The sequence below is a fragment of the Pelobates fuscus genome, chromosome 1, assembly GCF_036172605.1.
Source record: "Pelobates fuscus isolate aPelFus1 chromosome 1, aPelFus1.pri, whole genome shotgun sequence".
NCBI lineage: Eukaryota > Metazoa > Chordata > Amphibia > Anura > Pelobatidae > Pelobates > Pelobates fuscus.
In genome coordinates this window covers 163104755-163129464 of record NC_086317.1, presented here as the reverse complement: position 1 = coordinate 163129464, position 24710 = coordinate 163104755, and the positions used below count along the sequence as shown (strand labels likewise).

Here is a 24710-nt window from a genome sequence, read left to right as displayed (position 1 = left end):
TGGGTTAGCAGGAAACTCACACAGAGGTTTGGGTGCCACCCTTCACTAGATAGCAGAGACACTGTCTACACACAGTAACAAGGAAAGAGTGTGCTGGATAGATAGTGTGAGGCAGGAAATGGAGCAGGGAGAACTTGGAGCAGAGCTGCCATTGGCTGCAGCCGGTGCATTGTCTCAGTAAGGAGGGACTGGGCAGGTGAAGGGCAGTGCCTGTTCCCTTACAGATCCTGTTTGTCTGCCTGTCTCTTGCACTGCAGGCTGGACCAGCAATCCGGGTATAGACGGTCATCGCTGTGAACTGCAGGTCTCAGCCCCCTTCCACACACAGGTAAGGCATCCTAGTAACTGGTTTATGGGCTGGGAGAGACTGCATTTATAGACATGACAGCACAGCTGCTGGAATCAGGAAGTGATCAGTTTTATGGGAATATTGCATATCCAGGAGAGATCCTTGGCAGTCCTTGTGCTCTGGAGCTTATATAAAATCAATGATCAAAGTCATCTCCCGTGGCTCTGCAGCACCCATAGAGGAATGACGCTAAGTGTGATGGATACCTTGTTGCTGCTCAGAATGTTGGTGTTTGTGTTACAGAAGTGCACTGCTCACACAGGTAGGTGATTATAATGCCTTATACTAGCATTATACAGAGTTGCAGTGATTTCCATGCAGGATACAAGATTTATTTTCCACAAGTGACCTGTTCCCTTGCTCAGTTCTTGTTTAGCAAATAACCCTGAAAGATTTGAAAGAATTGGTATTTATTCAAAATATTAATGCATATTCGCTTCAAATTACACATCAGCATGCTTCTTGTTTTTTTTACACCATGTATCCCTTTAACTCCTTAGGGACCAAACCTATTTTCAATTCAATCTTTTGTCAGTGGTTTACAATGTCTGGTTAAATGAATACACCCATTGTCGTTTTTTGGCTATGATAATAATTGTAATGTTTACACAATCAGCACCATATTCTACTGTGCTGGATAATTTGAGGTTAAGCTATATTAATAATAAAATTCTAAAGAAATAAAAATGATATATAATATTTTATATAAGTATGTAATCGGATTTAAACAGATGTAGTAGATTTGATCGTCATGACAGTACCTTTAGTTTAACCCCTTAAGGACCAAACTTCTGGAATAAAAGGGAATTATGACATGTCACACATGTCGGTCACTCTAAGCAATTTCATAAATTTACATTATTGCAAAGCTATAAACTCTTAGAGTTCCCTGTAGCCACCCTCAGCCTTTCAGAGCTGTCAGTCAGCCTAAAATGAAAGTTTCAAGCAATGTGTAATAATTGTATCTAAATGTTTGCGTAAAACAACTTGGGTGAAATTGGGATGGGTTCACCGAGCCTGGGACCAAAACATGCAGATTGTCTCCCTCCTGTCAACTTTCAATGTGTGTCATCTGACATTGGCCAGTGAATGATCTGAAAAGTTGCACAAAATTGTCATAGCTAAAGTGAAATAGAAAATTCTGCTTCAGCCAAATCATGAAGATCAGAAGTAACGTGTGTGCTACTTAAAAACATTTTGACTGTTATGGCTCTGTTCAAAAACCGTTTACATATATTAGGGAAAGGCTGTGCTGCTCTGTAGTGGTTATGGTGCTCCAGGCCCCTTTAAAGCAGCTCTGCCACTCTTTGTGAAATACTCACATTGACTGCATTAGAATGTCATTGAAATTCCAACACAATCACATCATAAGACAAGATTGGGAGTACTTTGTCTTATGGGCAAGCATGAGGTTGACAAATGGCCGAACTTTGCAATGCAGTTGCTGCTTGGTTCCCCATAGAGCTCAGTGTTGTACTCTCAGACATGTCAAAAGTACAGCAGATGGAGATCTAGGAGCTGAAGATGGTCCCTAGGAAAGATGACTGAGACTGCAAGGGACAGCTGTAGGTATGTTGAATTACCTTCCACTAACAACCCTCCTACCCACTCCAGCCACCTTATCACCTTTGGGGATCATTGTAAATTATGCAAAGACCTTGAAAGTGACAGATCATTTTTTGAATATGCCTGAATGGTGATGGCAAACGTAAGATACATTGACAATAAGAAAAGAGGTACAGAACGATAACTAAAAGGCTGATAAATATATAAATGTGACTAATCAGAAAACTTCTGTTTCATCTTGTAATCATTTTTATTAGGTGATCATCTAGTTAAATGGGATATGCTGTATTATATTTAAGCTATAGGATTTTAATACAGTCCTTTTATGTAGTGTACGAGTTTTTTCAGTCTGAACAAGTCACCTGTCTGGTCTATATTTGTCATGTATGAGCCTCTCCATTAATAAGGAGTGTGTAGGATTATTTCAAAACTGGTTAGGACTGTTTACCCATAGTAATTTCTATTAAAAAAAGCACACACTGTTAAATTAAGACAAAAAATAAATAGCTGTCACAATTTTGGATTTGTCACCTTTTGAGAAAATAAAATACCAGCTATCTTGTTTGCACAAGTTTATGATTTCCTTTTTTATATATCGCCTAAGTCACGGTCAGGATGAGTCAAGATAACCTCCTACAGACTAGGCCCAACTGGAGTGTCACATGGCTTAGAAAAATAAGTGTTTCCTGACATAAGGGTATGTGGCTATTGAGCTTCCATTGGTGTTGTGTCAGCCCTGTAAATTTCTGAGTTGTAAAGGTACGTCGTGCCATTGTAAGCTTACCTGAGGTCCGCCAGACCCAGTCATTTCCTCCATGAGAGCCATAGATCTTTGCATTAAGATAAGCCCAGTGGCGCTTCTTGCAAAGAGCTTTTGATTGGCTAGGTTCTTTTGTCATGAACTTGACTGCTTGAGAGAGATGAGTATAACTTTATTTTTTTACATTTACCTGGGGACTACCATGCTAAATGACACCAGGGACATGCTAATATAACAGAGTTTTCTAAGTGAGAATTAGTTTAATAATGGTTAGTTTGTGTTCATGCTTCCACAGTAATTAAAGGGACACTATAATCACCCGGAATTTCATCTCAATAAAGTGGCCTGCAATGTTAAACATTGTTTCTTTTAGGAACTGCAATATTTACATTGCAGGGTTAAAGGAATCCTATACTGCCAGGAAATCAAAGCCATTTTTCTGGCACTATAGGGTTAATAGCCCGCCTTATTATGCATCGCTTTCCAATGGGGAAAATCTGACGCTGGAGGTCCGTGAGGACATCCAGCACCAGATAACGGACCAAAAGTGGCAGACAGCCACTGGGGGCAGACTTAGAGCTGCAATGTAAACATTGCAGTTTCTCTGGAACTGCAATGTTTTGCATTGCAGCACTAAGTGCAAAAGGGTCACAGCACCCAGACCACTTCAATGAGCTGAAGTAGTCTGGGTGCCTACAGTGTCCCTTTAAGTCCACCACTAGTGGCTGTCAGTATGTCAGCCGTTAGATGCGCTATCGCTGTCCTGACCAAGTCAAACAAAGTTACATGAAGCGGAAACCCCCATAGGAAAGCACTGATTTAATTTTATTTTTTTTCTTTTAAATTCTTTATTTTTGTAGTGCGTAAGTTTACAACAATTGCTCGTGAGGTACCCCAAAAGGTAATCCTCTAGCACATTTCAAACATTATAACGTCAAGGTACAAGACAATACTAGCACAATTTTTATATATATGTATACGGTTAAGTCTGGTAGTAAACAGCCTGTGGAGTAGTAGCTTAGCCTCTGCTATGACATGGCGGTTACAGTGTATGATATTATGATTAATTCGAGAATTGACAAACGCCTACTGATGTGTATACAGTCCGTCAGGTGTACGGACGGGTAAGCCTTCAGTTCCTCCAAAGATTTTAAGCAGGTTGGGGCGCCATAGCATTCCCCATTGACTAGTAAAACAGTGCCTATCGATGTAGCCGTTACACGGCAATAGGTGGCGAACGATATACATGTTAAACACAATAGGTATACAGGCAGGTCTAACTAGACATAAGAGTAAATACCGTAATATAGCGATTCCATGACACCTCGTGGGGAGACATGCCGAGGAGAACCCCGTTGTAGTAATGGGCTTGTGGTGGGTGTATATAAACAAAACAAGACATCCGAGGATTACTGGCTACGTTGCCATGTTTGGCCTTATGATAATAAAGCCGAAACTACTTTTAGATTCTCAGGAGGATTAACAAGGCTTAATAAAATAAGATAGTCAAACTGCGCTGGTACAATAAAGAAATATACAGTTGTGGGTGCAATTAAAACAAAGTGTTATTTTTATGAATCAAGTTAGGTATTATTAGCTCGATTGGAGCATACTAGAGAGTGGTTTGAGCCCTGTGGCCCATGCCTGGTATACTATGGAGCCGACTAAAAATAAACAAATTCAAAGCTAATGGAGTAGTGGAACTGTAGAAAAATAAAATGGGAATGCAATACTTTGATATGAGTCCCTTTTTTTGTCGTGTGGGAGTCGTCCGTAGGTATTCTGTGGCTAGGGTGCCGGTATCGGGTATAGGTGAGCTGAGTTGGCCGGTTTCGGACACCGTAAGTAAAAGTTCCCGTTAGTGGGGCATCAAGTGGTGGGAGAGCAGTTCCATGGTAAATGTTGGGTCAGAGCGTTGTCTCGGCTCTAGTGGCAGAGGCTTGAGTATTATACCTCCGTGTGCTCTGGGTAGTGGGCGCGCTGTCCGTTCGAGTCCAACATGAGGGACGGGGTCCAGTTGTGCTGGGGGCCAGGTGTTGTTAAGGTTCATCCTGGTTTTGCCGGGTTGGTCGTCTGTGTGTTCAGGACGTGGCTTCAGCCCGAGAGGTGTGGGCCTTGACCCTGGGTACAAAGTCCCGTGTGGCTTCGGGATTCCAGCCGTGTGGGTTCGTTGGACGTAACCAGTCCAGTGGCAGTCCCAACGCCTGCAGGTGATGTGCTGCTTCTGGCAGGTCATGAATGTAGAGGACCGTTTCCCCGTGAGGTATTATAAGTGACCGGGCTTGGCTCCAGCGGTAGCTGATATTCTTCTCACGTAGTTGGGAGGTAAGGGGTCGGAGAGACCGCCTCCAAGCGAGGGTTCCCCCGGATAAATCCGCGAAGAAGGTTAGAGCCATCCCCTCGAAGTTGTATGGGGTATGTCACCGAAGTTGTATGGGGTATGCCACCAGCACGGCTGCTTTGTCCTTAATGCTTTGGAACTGTAGCACTATGTCGCCCGGTGCTGCGAGTGGTGCTTTGGCAGGTGTTGGGAGACGGAATATTCCCTCGATTTGTGTCGCTTTGGCTTGCTTCGGCACTAGTATGGCCGTCAGGAGTCGCCTGGCAAAATGTGGGAGTTCGTCTGGCGGTACCGACATCCCCACTCCCCTGATTTTCAGGTTTTTCTGCCGTCGTTTGTCTTCTAGCGTATCAAACTTTTTCTCGTGATTGCGGCTCTGTTGTGTGAGCTCTTCAACTTTCTGCCGCAGTTCGGAGATTTGTGTTGTGTGGGTCTGAGTTGTATTTTCCATCTCACCGAGACAGTCTGTCAGTCCCCGCAGTTCTTGTCGGAGCAAGGCCACATCCGCCGAGATTTTCGAGTGGAAGTCCGCCATGATCTCCCTGAGTGCCTTGTGTGGGGGCTCCGTCCTCGCTGTTGGCAACCGCATTGTTGCCTGTATGTGGTCTCCGTCCTCTTCATCCGAGACTCCGTCGGAGAAGTCGGAGCAGCCTCCATGAAGGGACGCCATTGCGGCCTCCTGGGCGCCGCGTGCTTGCAGCCAGAGGTCCCCGATACTTCGCCCCTGTTGGGGTCTGTCGGGTTTTAGTCTTTTGGTCTTCTTGCCCATTTAAGCTATATTAGGGTCTTTTGGGTGCCCTTTGTCTCGGTTTTTAGGGGTTTATTCTCGTCGTTTCGCCGGAGCTCTGAGGCCATGCGACTATCCGCTCCAGTGGTTAGGCCACGCCCCTTGTGGAGAAATTTTAAATGCACGGCACTTGCTGCACATGTGCTTTAAGTCCCAATGCTTTTCTATGAGGAGCATTGTATTCTGCAATGATGAATGAGGCCGTGACCTTGCAAGAGGCAGAGAAGTCAGCAGCGCCAAGGGTGCCTTTGGAGCTGGGAAAAAAAAGGAGTAAAGCTATGTTTTCGGGTTTGTTTTTTTTTCAAGCGGCAATGTCAGGCCCCCCCTGCCCACCTTAAAATGTTGGATTTAATTAAGATGGAATCTTTATAAAAACACTCATATTGACTGTGTTTGGATTTTTCTTAAAAGATATACGGAGACAAAAAAGTTTTTCCTTTATCTTCAGGCACTAAAAGCCATGTGATATATCAGTAGGCTGGAGATGGATCTATTTTAAAATGTCATAACAAAGAGTGGGGGCACACATTTTTGTGTAACTGGCAAACCCTATGCGGATTACTTGCATGAATTAACATAGACATCTGGTCTCAGTAATTTTGGGTTGAACAAACATTTTTACCTGTACTGTCTGTGTCTGATTTACTGTTGATAATAAGGTGTTCTTTCTCAATTCATGGAACACAAACCCATTTCTGTGATACTAGTGCACATGGATATCTCCAGTGTTGTGTTTGGTACTACAAGTGGACTGTGTAATGTGCATGACATTGCAACACATATTCCTAACGTTAGAGGCTACTAGTTTATTTGTTCTCATTTCTGTGTTGTAAACATCCAAAGGCAACAAAAGACCGCGTAATAACTACTTTATGCTAGCATTCCAAATATATCCTAGTGTTACGTTCTAAAAAAACACAGACAGCAATGTTTTTAAAATGCTTTCCACTAGACTTTAAATAGAAATGTAAATGCAGCTGCAAAGCTGTGTGACTTAAAGAGCAAAACAAAAAAAGACCTGTCACACATTGAATGTTGTGTTAAAAATAGTTGTAGCAATAGACGTCACTCCAGCATATAATGATAACATTTGTCTGGCAGGAGATTAGCAATGTTCTTCTGCGTTTATAAACCTGATTGACCTTCCTAACTCATAGTTGTTTATTTTGCCACCTGTTTAGTGTTTAGCTGTATTTCTATCACTGTAGTCCCTTTGTGGCACAGAAATGGTTAAATAACCCTTTAAACACTCACCTTATTCGGCGCTGTCTCTGTCTCTGCCTCCTCCAATGTCATTGCGTGGGGGGAACCTAAGTAAGCCTTTCAAATAGGAAACAATTGTATCAGTGCTTTCATATTGGTATTTAGAAGACGCTGGACATACTCATGCAAAGCTTGTGGACGAACAGCGTCATTTCACAGAGTTAAACTCCGTGAAACCACCTGTAGTGGCTGTCTGGTAGACAACCACTAGATGTAATTTTAACACAGTTTCTCTAAAACAGCAATGACAGTGCACACATAACCCTTTAATGAGATGAAGTGGTCTGGGTGCCTATAGTGTCCCTTTTAATATTTATGAATTGTGTTATGTTTTGGGGTTTGTTTTGTTGTTTTTTTTTTGTGTTGATCAAACTGCAGAAGTATATATTTTTTTCCCTTAGGAAAAATATCACAATAATTAAAATCAGTCAATCCCTGTTATCTCCACTCACTTTCTGTTGCTCAATGATTAACAGACTATAGCCTTATGGTCACTGGGCATAAACAACTCCTTGGTTGTAACCAGGGAATAGGGGACTGCTGATGTATTACACCTACATCATCTATCTGTCTTTCCGCCCATCAACTGTTATACTGCAGTATAATAACTATCGGTTTTGTCACTGTGGTTTCATGAAAGATTATATATCTAATATATACTCTAAAGATTATAGTCCAAGTGCAGCCTTTCACACAGGTTTTTCTGCTTTTGATCTAAAACAAGACAAAAAATTTGAAACTGCAGGGCCCTGTTGCAAGAATCAATGAAAACCTTCTCCTTCTCTCCTTGTGTGATCGGGGGTTGACAAGTAGTGTTGAGTGTGGCGAGGGGCTATGAGGGATTGTGTGGGGGGGATATTTTAGAGAAAATAAAGATACAGGTACTCCAATAAAAGTGTACAATATAATTACGGTAGCCATCTTCTATAGTGTTTACTGTATAGAACTATGTTGCTGAGTTACGCTTAGATGGAACTTTCAGCAAAGTTAAAAACAAGTTCACACAAAGTCATGTGAGAAACCTATGATGGAGATTTAATTGACGTCAGTAGGGACTCAGATTGATTAACGCAGTGCTGTTTGCACAACTTTGTAAATAGTGGTTTTATCAATTTGATCTTCTAGCCCAAGTTATTGCAATTTATTTATCTAGCACTTTTCAATAAAAAAATTTAAAAAATACAATGCTTTTTAGTGAATAACAGTAATCTGCATTGTATTGTTTTTTTTTTTATTATTTTTTTTTATTGAGGAGTGCTACAGAAATAACGTGGAACAACAGCTTGTATAAATATTTTTCAGAAAAATACAGGACAAAATAGGGCAAGAGTAAATTTTGTGTTGAGCCTCCACCAGGGAAAAACCTCACAACCTCGGAGAGGAATCTTTTCACGCGACCAACAGAATTTCTCAGGGTGGCTATTGTCAGACGAATAGTAAACGGTATACGTTTTATATGTAGGAATAAGAATTATCGGGAACATTAACAGCTGCTATATGATAAACAAATTTAAACTGCACACAGCTGATGGAGACATCAGAATAGCAAATTCCTAGTCAGAAAATACGCGGTCAATTGCATAGTCCATTATTCAGAAGATCAGTGGTACTCCTGCGCGTGTGTGTATATGTATTTGTTTGCTAATGCCTCCATCATAAAAACTTAAACCTCCAACAAAATAGAAACCGTGAAAATATAAGTAAAATTGCTAATGCATTACACACACAATGCTGTGGCGCACTAGTAGGGAGACAATTACCTATTGATCAGTTTCACCTTCACTTACCTTCATTCCCTTCTCTACAACGGGTTAGTCAGATCTTGTTATATCACTCTGCTCTGGGTTTATCGTGTGTTTTAAAAAAGGGTAAATGTCTGACATTTGGTTATTTTATTTTTTTATCACACACATTGTTATCTTCTGTGTTGCAGAGTCCTTTAAAAGATATTTTTCAATAAATATTTAATTTCACCTCTTTTTTTTTTTTTTTGTCCTGACAAAACATTACTGCGTTTCACCGAAGAATGCACATGCCTCCTATCTCCTGCATGGTAGAATTGGCACCAAAATTAATTAAATTAATTAATCACCCAATTGGTGGTGTTTTTTTTTTTGTTTTTGTTTTTTTAAATCTGAGGTGCACCTATTGCAATTGCACCTGTGATGTCATACATGCTAATATGCTTTTCTGTGAAAACCACTTAGGCATGTTTTATTTATTATTTTTTTAAACCATTTGCTTCCATGGACTTCAATGCATATTGAAGCATCTTGGGAGCTGGAAGGCTACATGCTGTCTACCCCAGCCCAGAAATACTACATTTTTCTACCTAGACCTTGCACCAGAATGACCATTACAGGGAAGCTGTAGCAAATGCAGGATAGTGCCTCTGGTTTCTGCTGTATCTTATTGATATGGTTTAAAAGCTGAAGTCCTATGCTACTAGCCAGGCATTAAAAGTGACTCACTACTGCAAGGCAAAGCATACTCACTAGGGGTGAATTTTTAATTGCCAACCATAGATTTTTCAATCGCCAATGGTTAGTGGCGAGTGGGATTTTTTCATTTTTAGCTCAGTTGAATTGTTGAAATGTATGAGGATTTCTGCTTTAACATATTTGATACCCATGTTGTAAATGTGTGGAATTCATTGCCACTTTGTTAAATTAAATCTGCCTTTCAGAAAATGGATAGGTTAACCTTCAAATGTGATCTATAGTTAAGTTATACATTGTGCTGGCAGAATTTCCATCAAATATTCTGCTTAAAAGATATTCTCATCTAAAGAACTCTTCCTTCTCCTTCAATATGGGCTCCTGCAATTGACAAGGTAGATGCAGTTACAAATTGACATGGGCCCAAATCACACTCCTCACATTACACAAATCCAAATTGCTGCCCATGGATATTTGTAATCTTTCAATGGAGTGCCAAAAATATATAGTACAGAATGTATAAAGGTTGAATATGTTTATCTAAATATATCTATGACACCAAGTCACCTTTTTATTAACTTCTAAATAACAATGTGACAAAGATCATGTCGCGTGGTGACACATTTGTGTTTTTTGATTGGTATACTTTATCACATGTTGATATTTTTACTGCTTTATAAATATGGCGTGCTCACAATTGACCTAGGTTTGACGGTTTCAATCCAGTTTGGGTCTTTGTCAAACCTAGGTCAATTGTGAGCACGCCATATTTATAAAGCAGTAAAAATATCAACATGTGATAAAGTATACCAATCAAAAAACACAAATGTGTCACCACGCGACATGATCTTTGTCCACATAGTCAGCTCTGTCACAACTGCTTTGTTTTAATTGTGCCTGTTGACAAATTGTCATTACCTTGAGACTTGATACAAATGAAAATGTGCTAAATTCAGCTGGCATTTTAACTTCTGCTTTCTTTCATTGTAGCTCCAATCTCGTGTTGATGCCTTACCGCACCACCTCTTATGGCTCCAGAAAGTGTACCACCATCTCATGGTACAACGTCTTCTGCTCCTTCCTCTTCCTCATCTGACAGTGATTCTGGCTGTGCCCTAGAGGACTATCTTGACCTTGAGGTGAGGGGGAAGGGAAAAAATTGGTGATTTTTAAAGCTAAATGGTTGCCTGTGATGCCATTAAAATGACATGTATTTATAGAAACCACTCCAACATGGAATGTTTTGCACATTAATACGTTGGTCTTGTTGTGTATAACTTATTCATTCAAATAGGTCATTAATCTTGTAGCAGTTGAGAAAAAAAAAATTCAAAAGAAGAATGGTTTGTGAAAGTTACAGAACAATGGAAAAGAAAGGGGAGTGTATTGAACTGAGAAGAGGTGTTGTGAGCTGTAGAAGAGTGCATAGAAAAACTTGTGGGGCAAGGAATGTAACGTGTAATGTAATGTTATGGCAGGAGTAACATATGAAATATATCAAGCTGCGATACAGTGCTAGGGGTAGCTGTAGTTAGATTAACTGGGTGCTCCAACGGTAAACCAAATATTTAAAAGCGACCTCATACACATAGATTGGAAATCAACAAAGGGAGGCATTATAATAATATCTATCTTTGAAAGAGGGTGGAATAGAATAAAGAATCAAAGGGTTACTCCAATCACCATATACACACACCAAGCACCGTGACCACTTCAGTGATTTGAAGTGATCTTGGTCCTTGGAGTCATTATGTGAGGGAAAAAAGCACTTTGCTGCCAGAGATTTAACTCCCATCTGCAGCAGAATCATTAGAGATCTCTGGGATGGCTGATGCTAAATCTAAGTATTGTTTGTATCCATTGTCAGCATGCATAGCACACTGGTGTCCCACAACCAATGGTGGTACGGCACCCCACATGCTCTGTCAGCCTGTCCAAGTGGTGTCCCTCCATTCCATATATAAAGTTGAGTGATGTCACCAAAGGATGTTTTGGCTACAAGGAGACCTTGGCCTCGTCATTGGATCAAAGGTAAGAAGGTAAGTTTTATTCCTTTTTTTTTTTTTTTTTTAGTTAATGGGGACATTCTAGGAATGTCTACTCCATCCAAAAGCAGTGTTTTATTAAAAACACCGTTATTGATTGGGGTAATCCTTTTAAATGTAGGGAGAATGTGAATATGTATAGATATGTAAAAGGGAAATGGGAAAAAAATGGAATAGATCTCGAAAAGATAAAGTAACAGCTGCTTGGTTTCTGAAATAATGGCCACTATTGTGAAAATCGTGTGTACTGTCTTCATGCTTTATAAATACAAATATATATATACGGTTTCTCTACAGCCAGATCTATTGTTCCTGTGTTACTAAGTTACGCTGTCTCCAGGCATTCCCTGTTTGTCTGATTTAGATTCTGTTTGATTATATGCTTTTTTTTTTGTTTACCTTCAATTTTAAAAGGAAAGTATATTAAAAGTAATTCTGTCAATTTAATGAGTAATAGAAAAAGCTGAATGGCTTTAAAGTAAGAGATTTTCCGTGAAATGCCACTTAGCTTAACGTTTTTGTGATGTTTTTGCCTTTGTACACTTTTACTTGCTAAAAGACTTCATAAAGAAAAGGTAGGTAGCCCCTTATAGTAGTCAATCTTAAAATCTGTAGATCATAATTCAAAAAATCTGAATCGTTTGAATGGTCTCTGCTTTAACAGCTACATAATAAGGTTTTAAAGTGGGTAAGGGTTAGAAGTATGGTTTGGTTAGATTCACTGTGCCATTTTTAAATTTCATTTTTTTTTTTTCCCCCCTAGACTCATAGCAGCGAAGTGATGCTTTCCTTGTCCAATAATGATGCCCGGAAGCTAAAATTTATCCACACCCTTCTTAAGCTTCTGCCTCCTCAAGACTGTGATGTAAGTGGTGATGGAAACACAATATTTCTGTGTGTGTGAGTGTATCCTTTTGTGCTGTCATGTTTCAAACTGAGAAATGCTCAGGCTATATAATCTATCTCCGGTAAGTTACTGTCATCCTGTCTGCTGCAAATAAGGCACACTCTCTAAAACTAATCCCATGTAATATTGTGCTAATTAACGTACAATGTGCCACTCTTGGAATCTCGATGATATTTCTTCCCTTAGCAACAATGCTGCTGTTTAGACAGTTTTTTAAACCAAAGCATGGGATTATGTCTCTTTTATTTGTACCAAGAAGCCCATTTACAGACAGTCTGGTTCAACCTGTTGGATCTCGTCATTATGGAGCTAGCTTTTCAAAGAATCAGTTGTAGGGGGGCTTAGTCAGACCTGTCCTAGAGCTATGATGGAGGATTAAAAAAAAAAATGTAAAAAAAAATTTCAATTTAAAATAAAAAAGATATTATAATATACTTAGCTTTAGTAGAGCGTCAAATTAAAACCAAATAAATAATAGAAAAAAATAATAAATAAAAGTGAGAAAAGGGTGAGAAAATAGGAAACCTGATAACCTATTATATACAATATACAAGAGCAAAAAAAAATTTTCCCCCCATTCTCTGGGTATACTACTTGTTCTAGTCCATAAAGGATCAATATAGTATTCTTCCAATAGTATCATCAGCTTTAAAACCAAGCTTGGTATATATTTGAAAAATATAAAAAAAAACTCATAAGTCTGTGATAAAAAACACAGGTTATCTATAGTCTTTGCAAAAAATATATGATAGAGTCTTGTAATAAGTCCTTTAGATCGTTAGATTCATTTTGGTATTCAAGTAATCCAGGTTAGCAGCTCATTCCATAGCACAGATCCCGGTATAGATAAAAAATGAATAAAAAATAAAAGTATGTCATAAAGTATCAATCCCACTTAATAAAAGCAAAGATTTAGTACTTTTATAAATTTACTCTATTTGAAACATATCCCATAAAAATATCTAAAGCATATTCATAAAATATAGACAAACTATGTCTTTGTTCGCAGTTTATATAGCTTATACAACATTAAATGAAGTGCAGACCTCAAGCGAGTTGCTCGGCGTCCCGAGTAATAAGCGTGTTCGTTCTGCACCAAGTTAGGATCAGGATCTTGCATTTACTGGATGCTGGTGATAGAAGTCAAGTCCTCTACAAACGTTTCTCCGCTTTGGCGGCTTTTTCAACGGATATGGCCTGACTTGCATACCCTTCATATTTAAAGGCTGTTCAATTTCGTCAATGTTTCATTAAAGGACCACTATAGGCACCCAGAACACTTCCACTCAATGCAGTGGTCTGGGTGCCAGGTCCATCTAGGGTTAACCCTGCAGCTGTAAACATAGCAGTTTCAAAGAAACTGCTATGTTTACAATTGGGTTAATCCAACCTCTAGTGACTGTCTCATTGACAGCCGCTAGAGGCGCTTCTCACTGTGATTTTCACAGTGAGAAGACGCCAGCGTCCATAGGAAAGCATTGAGAAATGCTTTCCTATGGACTGATAGAATGTGCGCGCGCGGCTCTTGCCGCGCATGTGCATTTGGCGGATGACGTCGGAAGAGGGAGGAGAGTCCCCAGCACCGAGGGAGCCCGGCACTGGAGAAAGGTAAGTGTTTAACCCCTTCTTCCCCCTAGAGCCCGGCGGGAGGGGGACCCTGAGTTTGTTTTCCTGGCACTATAGTGGTCCTTTAAAAAGTCTTAAATTCATTTCGTATTCATTTGATATTATTGCAGACTCTACACACATAGGAATACATTGTTGCAATCACATACATTACCAAATGTATTTGTTTAATATTGGTTGTCTCCCGCTTGTATCTATTTTAAATGTAACTGTTCCAGCCATACAAGTGCCATGAAATTCTATTTTACTTAAAGACATTTGGTAATTTATGTGATTGCAACAATGTATTACTATGTGTGTATACCAAGCTTGGTTTTAAACCTGAGGATACTATTGGAAGAATACTATATTGATCTTTTATGGACTAGAACAAGTAGACATTGTGTTTTTATTTTTTTATTTTATTGTATAAAAAAGTATCTAATAAAAAAGATACTGGTAAACGTCACTACATACCTTACAATATTCATTTTTATATGTTGATGGAAATATGTCATATCTCCATCACAACTAAAGCAAACAAGCAAGAAGAACGTTTGCTTAAATCTACTGTTGTCCTTGGATGTCTTGAGTATGTGCGTGCACTTGTGCATCTAATGGAATATTGCTGAGAATTTGATTGATTGTGGCCAGAAGCTTAATCAGTAAGGAGAAGTGGCTGTTTACAACATACGGCTAAAAGGCCAGCTACTATTTACTTTCCGTGTGCAAATTCTAGGATATCATGGGGATTTCTAATGCATATTATCATGAACAAGTAATTTTTTTTTCACCATAAAACAGATTCCTGATATAAACGTTAAAGGGACACTATAGTCACCAAAACAACAATTGGCTTAATAAAGCAGTTTTGGTATATAGATCGCACCTCTGAAGTTTTTACTACTCAATCCTTTGCCATTTAGGAGTTAAATCATTTTTGTTTCTGTCAATGAAGCCCTAGCCTCACCTCCCCTGGATGTGACTGACACAGCCTGCCTAACAACGATATGGTTTCATTTTCAATCAGATGTAACTACAACATTAAGCCAAAGTTGTGTGGGTGACTGTAGTGTCCCTTTAATATCCTGTTGGGAAACCATTCTCCGTAAAAAAAACATTGTTTTTCCGTTACATGTTTACTTTTCAGGAAAGGTTCTGTACAGCCTTGGGGGAACAGGAGCGGAAGGAGCTGCGGAGATTTAGTGCACACAGAAGACTTCACTGCATGAGACGGGGCATCATTGTACCAGTCACTTCAGAAACCCCTGAACGTTGCTGTGTGAGGGTGAGTGATGGCAGTATTATATGCTGACTTAACTGCTGGAGCAAGGAATGCAAAGACAATGCGATTGAATCTGTGACATTGTTTTCCTGATAAGGTTTATCATGTTTTTTCATATATCACTCAGATATACGTCATGGAAACAATTAGCTTATTTATTTTAACATTGTTGAGGAAATACCATGTAGTTCAGTGTGTTAGCCTATGCTTCAAACCTTTAATAGGTATCCTAGCGAAAACTGTATGGCATCACACTATGGTACCTTAGCTTAACCCCTTAAGGACACATGACATGTGTGACATGTCATGATTCCCTTTTATTCCAGAAGTTTGGTCCTTAAGGGGTTAAAGGCTTGGTCTGTAACTCTGTATCTTGTTAGAAGAGGATAATCAAAGGGCAGCTGCAGCATTACGGAACCAATTAAATTCATATCTCTGACTAAATCATGAACTGGCCTGGTTATGGGAATCTGTATATATCAGCTCTTTCTACTTATAGAATCTTCTATTTTGTTTTATGCTGCATGCCTGCTCTGCATACATCGTTGTCTTAGTTAAATGTGGATTCAAGTGATGATCTAGCCATATGCGTAAAGTATATTTATTAAAAGATTACTGCTGTTGGGTGTAACAGACATTAAAGCATGACTGTGGATTGCTTTGTACACACGGAGTCCCCTGGTGCCCTCCCTCGGTTCTCCCAGCACTATAACTACAACAGCACGCTGTAGGGGTTATGGTGCAAGGAGTGCCCTGACATCCTTCATTGTAAGGAGTCAAACTGTTTTAGAGCTGTTTGCCTGGAGTCTGCAGGGCTAGCTCATTGGCTTAGAGCGTCAGCAGTTTGCCTTCTGCCAGTGAGCTTAGCCCTGCACTGTTTTAGCCTGTCAAGAGTGCTTCTGGCTCTCATGGAATAGAAGTGGATGTGGGGACCAACGGATCAAACAAAAAAAGTTAAACCAGTCTGACTCCTTACAGTGGGGAGAAACCAGGGCACTCCCGGTACCGTAATCCCTACTGCACTCTGTAGTGGTTATGGTGCTTGCAGTATTACTTCCATATCAAGCCATTTACAAAGGGATTGATATAAACAAACCCTTTTCTCAGCACAGAGGGACCACCCAATCTCTGCATCATTGGTAATGTATCAACACTATTAATATGCAATATTAATATTGTTTTTATCCATCTGGACAAGATTGTTGGCTGAGAGTGGTGTGGGAGAAAATTAAGCTGGTAATCTCTAAAGAGGCTTTTAGTATAGTTAACCACTCCTGCCTGTTTCCAAAATGTCACAGATAAAGGACCACTCCAAACCCCAAAAGCACGAGAACATGCTGATGAAATCTGCACTTTTATAAATTAACTAGGGAACACACTCATGGCTGTTAATCAAACAGCCAGTGAGGTTTGCAGCCTCTTTCCGTTAGCTCCCCTGAGCTCTATTTGAGCCTGCCTGCTTCCTCCCACACAGACCTCAGTCCAGATGTGCACAACCTGGTGCTTTGAAAACAAGCCAGCACGCATTTGCATGTGAGCACCAATTCAGCACTTTTATAAAACAGTTGGTTATTTCCATGTGAGAAAACAGAAAGTTTCTTCCAGGAAAAAATAGGGGAGTTCATGCTAGGGCTGCAGTTCATAAGATCTGCAGCCTTAGCAAGCTCTTTTAAGATATACCCTCAATGAATACATGTATTAAAAAGGAATGTATGTATTTATTGGGGGTATATTTACTAATCAGTTTTTATTTTTATTTTATTTTTTTAAGCAGTGGATTGTTCCTTTAACCCGTTCTATGCCGTCCTTTTTGGGGTGGCTCTAAACGCCGTAAGGCGGCATAGAACGTCCCCGCTGTCCAGGGGACTTACCAGGTCCTGGGGTCTGCCTGGGAGCTCAGTCAGACTCTCCACGGCCCGATCCCGGCCATATGAATGTGCCTGCAGGAGGACTGCCTGAGCTCTCAGTCTGTTCACCTAATGCCTGCAAAAAAGTTTATAAATATAAAAAAAATTTATAAAAAAGTTTAATAAAGTAAATAAAAGTACTTGGAATATATATAAAAACTACAGTGATCAATTGGCATTTTACTGTCCTCTGATTTTTTTCTTCTTTTTTTTTTTAACCCCTTTTATTTTTTCTTATTTTTTATTTTAATTCTTTATTTTTGCTGTGCAGGTGGTTACAGGATATCAGCAGACGCCACAACAGCGTATTTCAAGATGTACAATAGTGAAACAGTGGCATGAAAATTCGCACATTTTTTATATTTTTTCAAGCTTGACTAAACAGCTATATTATTGGAGTAAGATTATATAAAACAAAATAAAATAAAATAATAGGTGCTTAACTTGTATAAATTGGCATTTGCTATAGGCATTTTTGTGAAGAACGGAAAAGAGAGCTTTTTGTGCCGTTAAAACAAAAGTTAAGGTCATATAAAGGCTTAATAACATAACACAGAGGCATAAGAAATCGTTTAACGTTAGCTAAATTAAGAGACCCACTGGGCTATACCTTCACACCAAGTCAAACATAGGGAGTCCTTCGCCCAGTTAACCCACTGCCTTAGGTGGAGTATCAAAACCAACATAGTGAGCTCTGGAGGTAGGCTTTGCGTTAGAGGGCCTGCATGTTCTTGTTTGGCCGATGGTAGGTTATCATTTGAGGACATAAGTCTAGACAATTTTTATTGTGTATGAGAGTATTCACGTTGTATGCAGCTAAGTGTCATGTAAGATAAGGTATTATTCTCAGGTCTTAATAACAAGCTGGTTTGGGCGTCGGCTTAAACAATAGGATTAAGGCAAAGGCTATGGTGGGAGGTTATCCTCACCTTCTATAGTGTGGGTGAGTGTGTGTAAGCCATACTTTACATAGATTAACAGTGTCCACATTAGGGTTGTCACAGTCCAGACCAGTGTTGGGCTTCAGGAGATGGGCCACTGAGTGTATACTTAGCCGTCCTCAGCCAATGCCCTGTGCATGCCGCCGTGGAGAATCTGGTTCCCGGTTGGCAAACGTGGCTGCTCGGTGGGAGCTCAATTAAGTGTATCTGCACAGACAGTCCAGGTTGTGCCCCAAAGTGTTCTTGGCTGTGGGTGGCGTGAAGTGGGGCTGCAGGCCGGCGGGCCATCCATCAGCCGATGCCCCTTCTGGGGATGCTGGTATCCCGAGCTGATCGGGTCGGCAGGAGTTCGGTAGGCTGTTGGTGTAAGGAGGGGGCACTCCAGCCCCAGGCCGGTATGAAGGCCAGCACCTGCGGGCCACAGACACGGTGTCTCTTAGTTGAGGCCGGGTCTACCTTCTGTTGGGCGCCGTGAAGAACTCGGGTGTTTTGCCGTCGCCTGCGACGGTTGGACTTCAGGCGGTGTGGCTGGTGCCTTGGAGGTTTTCTCCGGGGGGCCTTCGGCCCAGGAAGGTGTGTGGTGCGGTCAGTGACAGCAGCTCTGTGGGGATTACTCGTTGGAGGTCTCTCCCCGCTCCGCACCTCGTCCCTCATCATTGTTCCCACCGGTTCAGGCTGCTCCTGCCTGCAGCGTTGCTCCAAGCGCTCCCAGAACTTTTGAAAGATCCTGTCCAGTCGCTCGGTGTACTGCTCCTCTAGGTGAGTGCTTTAGCTGCCTTGGTGGGTTGGCGCAGGCTCCCGCCATTGAGCCGCGGACGCCCTCTTGTGTGGCCCACTGGCCATGTCGTTCAGGCTGCAAGGTATAGCCGGGACTTTCAGTGTCTGTTGGCCTGGTTTGATGGGGACCGGGATGACCCCCGCCGGTCCATAGGGGGGGGGGAACGGGGACTCATGCCGTGATTGTAGCTTGGTGAGGTCCCAGGAGAGCGTTCGTCTCTCCCGCGGTCCCTCAATTTGTTTCGTTGCGTATTAGGCCGCACTGCTAGGCCCCGGTTTTTGCGGGCACAGCTTCGAGATTCGAGCACCGCTTCGATTGCAGGTTAACCCCTTCTATTTGGTTTGCCGTTCTGACTCGGTAGCTTGTCGTTAGGGCTGTAATTGTGCTCGCTGCCACCGGAGCATTTAGCATGTGCGTCCGGCCATCTTGGCGGTCAGGCCCCGCCCCCCCCCTTTTATTTTTTGTAACCCTCAGGGATTAATTTTATTTTATTAATTTAAATATAGTAAAATGATATATTTAGCTAGCTGGGGTGGGTGGAAGTTATTGGGGAATTTGGTGTTAGGCTAGATAGGGTTTAACGTTAAATAAATGTTTTTTAAAAAGTTTTTAAAAGTTAAAAATTTTTTAACAACATTAAAAAAAGTTACAAAAATCCCACCACCTTTACCCAGTCCTAATAAAATTAACCCCTTCCCTGCCAGTTGATCACTACCTACTGTGATCAAAATACAGATCACAGTATTATACTGTGATCCTATTTTTTTTTTTTTTAAACCCCCTTAGGGTTAACTTTTATTTTATTTTTTTAACCCTCAGGGGTTCAATTTATTTTATTAATTTAAAAATTTAAAAATGATTTATTTTGCTTGCTGGGTTGGGTTGGGTGGAAGTCGTAAGAAATTGGGAAATTCACTGTTAGTGCTGCTTACTGCTAGTTAGGAGTTAACGGTAAAAAAAAAAAAAGTTTAGGAACGTTTAAAAATTTATTAAGCAAAAAAAAGTTTCAAAATGAGTTTTAAAAAGTTTAAAAAGTAAAAAAAAATACATTTTCAAAATGCTTATTACCACTTCACCTGGCACAAACTAGAGAAAAAATGATCCCACACCAAGGCTCAAAATATGCCTTTTGAATTACCCCAGGGGGGAAGTTTGAATAACCAACCAGCTAAAGTACTAAATGGAACATGGACACAGCGTAAAACTTCAAAGTTAGAAAAAAACTGGCTGCGTCTCAAATGTGCCTCTTCAACATCCACATATACCGGGCAAAGATACGTACGGGGGTATTGTTGTACTCAGACGACATAGCTGAGCAACATATGTAGTATTATACAGTCGTAGCACACATAAGGTTTGCTAAATATACTGTGCAAACTCACTTTGTGTGTAAAAAAGGCAGAAAAAAATGCTAATTACCACTACACTTGGTACAAGCTAGCGGAAAAGTTATCCCACGCTAAGGTTCATAATATGCCTTTTGAAATACCCAGGGATGTCTTCTTTAAGAAATGGTATGCCTTCATGGTGTAGTTGTAATATGTAGCCTGATCATGTGCTCCAAAGTGGGACACGGATGCATTAAAACCCTCCATGAAAATTCACACTTAAAAACTTGAACTTGTCACGTGTCTTTTACAGCACTGTAACTTCACAAAATAGTGTCTAGGTCATACATTGGACATATTGTTTTACTCAGAAGATGTAACTGAGCATAATTTGGGGATTTTTATGACAGTGGTACATATCAATCTGGCCCTCCCCACAGGGCCTCCTGGACCCATATCCCCAGCTCAACAGATTGTAATCGCTACTCCATGGAGAACATTATCTGTTCAATGTGAAGCTAATGTCCCTATTGCACTTTTACACTATCCCGAAAAGTATACAGTATTAGATGGTATATATGTCTGTTTTCTCAGTGCTTAAGTGATTTCTTTAGCGGCTCCTCGCAACTTGAAGACTGGACTGTTCTATATCTTATTGTATTTTCTCTGTTCTAATAACTTGGCTTGCAAAATGAAGAATTGAAAAAAAATGGCTGCGGTGGGGAACCTGACATTTTCACAGATATGTTGTCTATGGTAGTGTTTTGCTGTAAACAAAATTATTTAAGTTCAAATTTCGGACACCAAAACAGCTTTATTAAGCCTTTTTAAGCTGTTTTATGGGGGGGAAAGTAACCCTTTAAGATAAAATGTGTTAAACTGTGTTAACATTTCTCTTTATTTGTTTTATTGTGTACCAATTTGTTGTTGGTATAAAACAAAATAAAAGAGAAACAAAGTTTATGGTTTCTTTATTTTGTCATTACAGTGCAGTGGCAGGATTCTTGTGGGCGACACTGCTGTACATGCAGAGAAGATGCAAGATGAAGGGTACTGCTGGCACATTGGATGCTTTGTATGTGACACATGCCACCTTCCTTTGTTGCAGTTTATCTATTTCCCTCAGGATGGTAGGATTTACTGTGGGCGCCATCATGCAGAGTTAACCAGAGCGCGATGTGTGGCTTGTGACCAGGTAAGAAGGGGAGATAGATAAAACCAAACACATTTTTTCACTTTTACTGGTAAGGAACTTAATCAATGCTGTAGTTCAATACAAACTGAAAACATATTATTCAGCTTACTCTATTAGGGAGTAACTCGAACAAACTCCCTCCCCCCCTCACAAATTGTAATTTTACAATCGTCACAAAAGGGAAAGATTATCTTCATATGTATTAAAACATCCACGGCTTATACATTTACCAATTGCAGACTGTTCCCAGGAAAACAATTCTTTAAGTTTGTAGCCAACCAACTCATGCTACCTTTTGGGATGATTTTTGCCAAACTATATTTATTCCATAAAGACTGGTATCACACAATGATTTGCAAATAACACAAAATTTTCTTCAAACCAGAGGTAATCCATCCCAGGCTTCTATTAAATGTCCAAATTACATTTTAAAAGGACAGAAGAGTATATGGCCTGTTAGACCATGGAAATGGATTGGGAACAACCACCTATCACAATTCCCTTGTGAATTGCTGTCTTAATCTTATTAAACGGATGGTTACTGTAGATCAACCTAAAGGACGATCGTTTCTTTTTTTTATACTGTTGTTTCTTAATTTAGCTCTATAATGTGTTTATATTTAGATTTTTCTCCATTTCAATTCCTGACCACTTCATCATCATAATGCGAATTATATGCATACGTTTTTTTTCATTGGGGTTACATATAAAAACAGCTTGCAAATGATGCACATCTCTTGTCTTGCCCTTCTTACTCCACCCAGACTTTCTGTGACTATCCAATTCTGCTGTCTCCTGAGTTTAGATTCACTGAGCTAACCAAAGCAGGAAGTAACGGGCCCTGTTATTTGATGGACAGGTCATGGGGGTGTAACCAGGTTAATTAATAATAAATCTATTAAAATGTGCACTTTTTGCTAAATGGGAAAAAAAGAAAAAGACACTCTTCACACACAAAGCATTTCAGAAAGTAAAGTGCATTAGGGGTCCGGAGAGCACTGTAGTGGTGATGGTGCAATAGTGCACTGGCACCCCCCTTTGTTGACCGGCTTAACTTTTTACCTAGGGTCTGCTGGACACCAATCTCCACCTCCACAGCTAATGACAGAGAACTGGTCTCTCCTGCTGTGATCAGTTGACCGTCTCATCCGGGAGCCATGCTTCTGCTTCTATGTCATTACTGTTGGAGGTGGAGAGTGGTGCCTGGGCTGACCGTAGGTCAGAAATAAAACCAAAATGGTTCGACTACTTGTAGTAGTAGTGCCAGGTCATTCCTGGCCCCATAATCACCACAATGCACCATAGGGTTTATGATGGTTGCCTGGAATGTTCCTTTAATGAAGGAACAGAGATCTGTTTACCTTCTTGTTTCCTATAGTTACGCTTTCTGTATCTCTTTCTATAGCTGATCCTGTCAGAGAGGTGTATAGTAGCTGAAGGTCATCACTGGCATGTTGAACATTTTCGATGCTGGGAGTGTGATGCGGTGCTAGGTGGGAGCCGATACGTGATGAAAGGTGGAAGACCCTTCTGTGGTGGTTGCTTCATGCATCTGCACGCAGAGAGCTGTGAGGCTTGTGGAGACCCCATTGGTAAGTTCTGGAGATAATGGAAAATGTAATAGTTTTCAAGGAAAATGGATCCTAGCTGATTTATAATTGTTTAATTTTATACATACAGGGTAAGTATTACAATATTAGGAACCACCAAATACCTGTTCCTACCTACCCCACTCACACTAATAATATGGAGGGGGAGCCCAATAAATTTAAAATACCTGTAAAAAATGATGAGGATAATAGTTTAAATAAAACAAATGGTATAATCAAGAACGATCCAGCTCAGTAATATCTAAAACGTAACTTTTATTGTTATAAAGCTCTAAAACATACATTGAACACTTTGAGCTATAGCAACAAATATAATTTAAATCCCAAAGTAACCTAGAGTAACGTTTACAAAACAGTTTAATCGACTTGTATGTATCTTATACCCATAGACCTCCTGTTTGGCTGATATGTTTTTTTTCTATTCTAGATCCCGATGGTGATCCTGTGACTTTTCGGGGTCAGTACTGGCACTCCCTCCCTTCATGCTTCTGTTGTTCCACTTGCAGAGTGCCACTCCAGATGTCACAGTTCACAGTGTATGATGGCAACCTTTTTTGTTCTCACTGCTCTTCTTGTAGCTTTCAATGTCGCCATTCACATCCCTCATCAATGGATGCTACGGGTATCCCTGTCAGAAAACCTAGTCCAGGATGCAATGTAAGACATCGCAGTTCTCGTATTCACCTCAGTCACGAGGATGATGTCATAAATCCTGGTAGAAGAGCAAACAGGCATGTGAACCTGTCACTACAGCATCCATCATCTGCGATCTACTGCCCACCAGTATCCTCACAACCTTGCATGAGCAGTGGATCAAGTATTGTGCAATTCAATGGACATAATGGAATAGTGGAAGATGATGAGGACACCTCATGTTCATCTTCTGATTCTGAACCTGAGGGATTTTTCTTGGGCTCCCCCATCCCAAATTACTGTGGCCCCCGGGCACACCCCTCTCCTGTGTGTGAGAAAAACAGTTCCCTCAAACAAAGACAAAGGGGGAAAAATTGCAAGGTATCCTAGGGAACATTCTAAGTTTGTATATTGTTGCAGAAGACCCCAATAAAATAAAATGTGAAATTAGTGTTTTTTTATGTCTGCCAGATGGCTTTTTTTAATTTAGAAAACATAGTTCCTAATTTTTGATCTTTTGTCCCTTGTAATTCCTATAATAACTTTACAACTTATGGCTGGATGTCTGCAATAGGTGTTAAAGGAACACTCTAAACAAATAATCACACAGTTCTAGTGGTACATTTGCCTAAAGTGCCTAAACTCTTTTACAGTTTAATATCAAAATTATTACGAACAGTGTGCAAACAGAACTCTCCTTCCACATTAAAAATGTGGAATTTAATTTTTTTCGCTTTATCAATATTAGTTTCATTGTACCTGGACAACATTCATTTTCATAGAATGCAGGGCTTGCTCACCCCTAGCCCTATATATCAACCAATCAGTATAGTGGTTATGTTGGCTAGCGTGCACCTTTTTAATGGGCACATTTAAAAACACATACAGGGTTATGCAATAAACGGAGACTTGTACACAACGAACAATACTCTTTCCATTCTCCCCATAGCTTTGGCTTGATGCGTATGGACT

The 24710-nt window shown here is 40.3% G+C and overlaps 1 protein-coding gene across 2 annotated transcripts; it reads left to right on the top strand.

Moving 5' to 3' along the window:
* Positions 1–24188, top strand: PRICKLE4 (prickle planar cell polarity protein 4). 2 transcript variants are annotated; one of them, XM_063451642.1, is made up of 7 exons: positions 1–328; positions 10495–10643; positions 12313–12414; positions 15212–15349; positions 21289–21495; positions 22901–23087; positions 23533–24188. In XM_063451642.1, the coding sequence occupies exons 2-7, from the start codon at positions 10533–10535 to the stop codon at positions 24126–24128; spliced, it is 1341 nt and encodes a 446-aa protein (XP_063307712.1). In that variant the 5' UTR covers positions 1–328; positions 10495–10532; the 3' UTR covers positions 24129–24188. The 2 variants fall into 2 exon arrangements, with proteins under 2 accessions (XP_063307712.1, XP_063307722.1); XM_063451652.1 differs by lacking the exon at positions 1–328 and adding an exon at positions 356–611.
* The last annotated feature ends 522 nt before the right edge of the window (positions 24189–24710 follow it).

Excerpts from the sequence above, each read along its gene's own strand:
- PRICKLE4 (XM_063451642.1), top strand. The coding sequence starts at position 10,533 with ATGGCTCCAGAAAGTGTACCACCATCTCATGGTACAACGTCTTCTGCT. Across the intron at positions 10,644-12,312 it reads AGGACTATCTTGACCTTGAG|ACTCATAGCAGCGAAGTGAT; the intron begins GTGAGGGGGAAG and ends TTTCCCCCCTAG. Across the intron at positions 23,088-23,532 it reads GGCTTGTGGAGACCCCATTG|ATCCCGATGGTGATCCTGTG; the intron begins GTAAGTTCTGGA and ends TTTCTATTCTAG.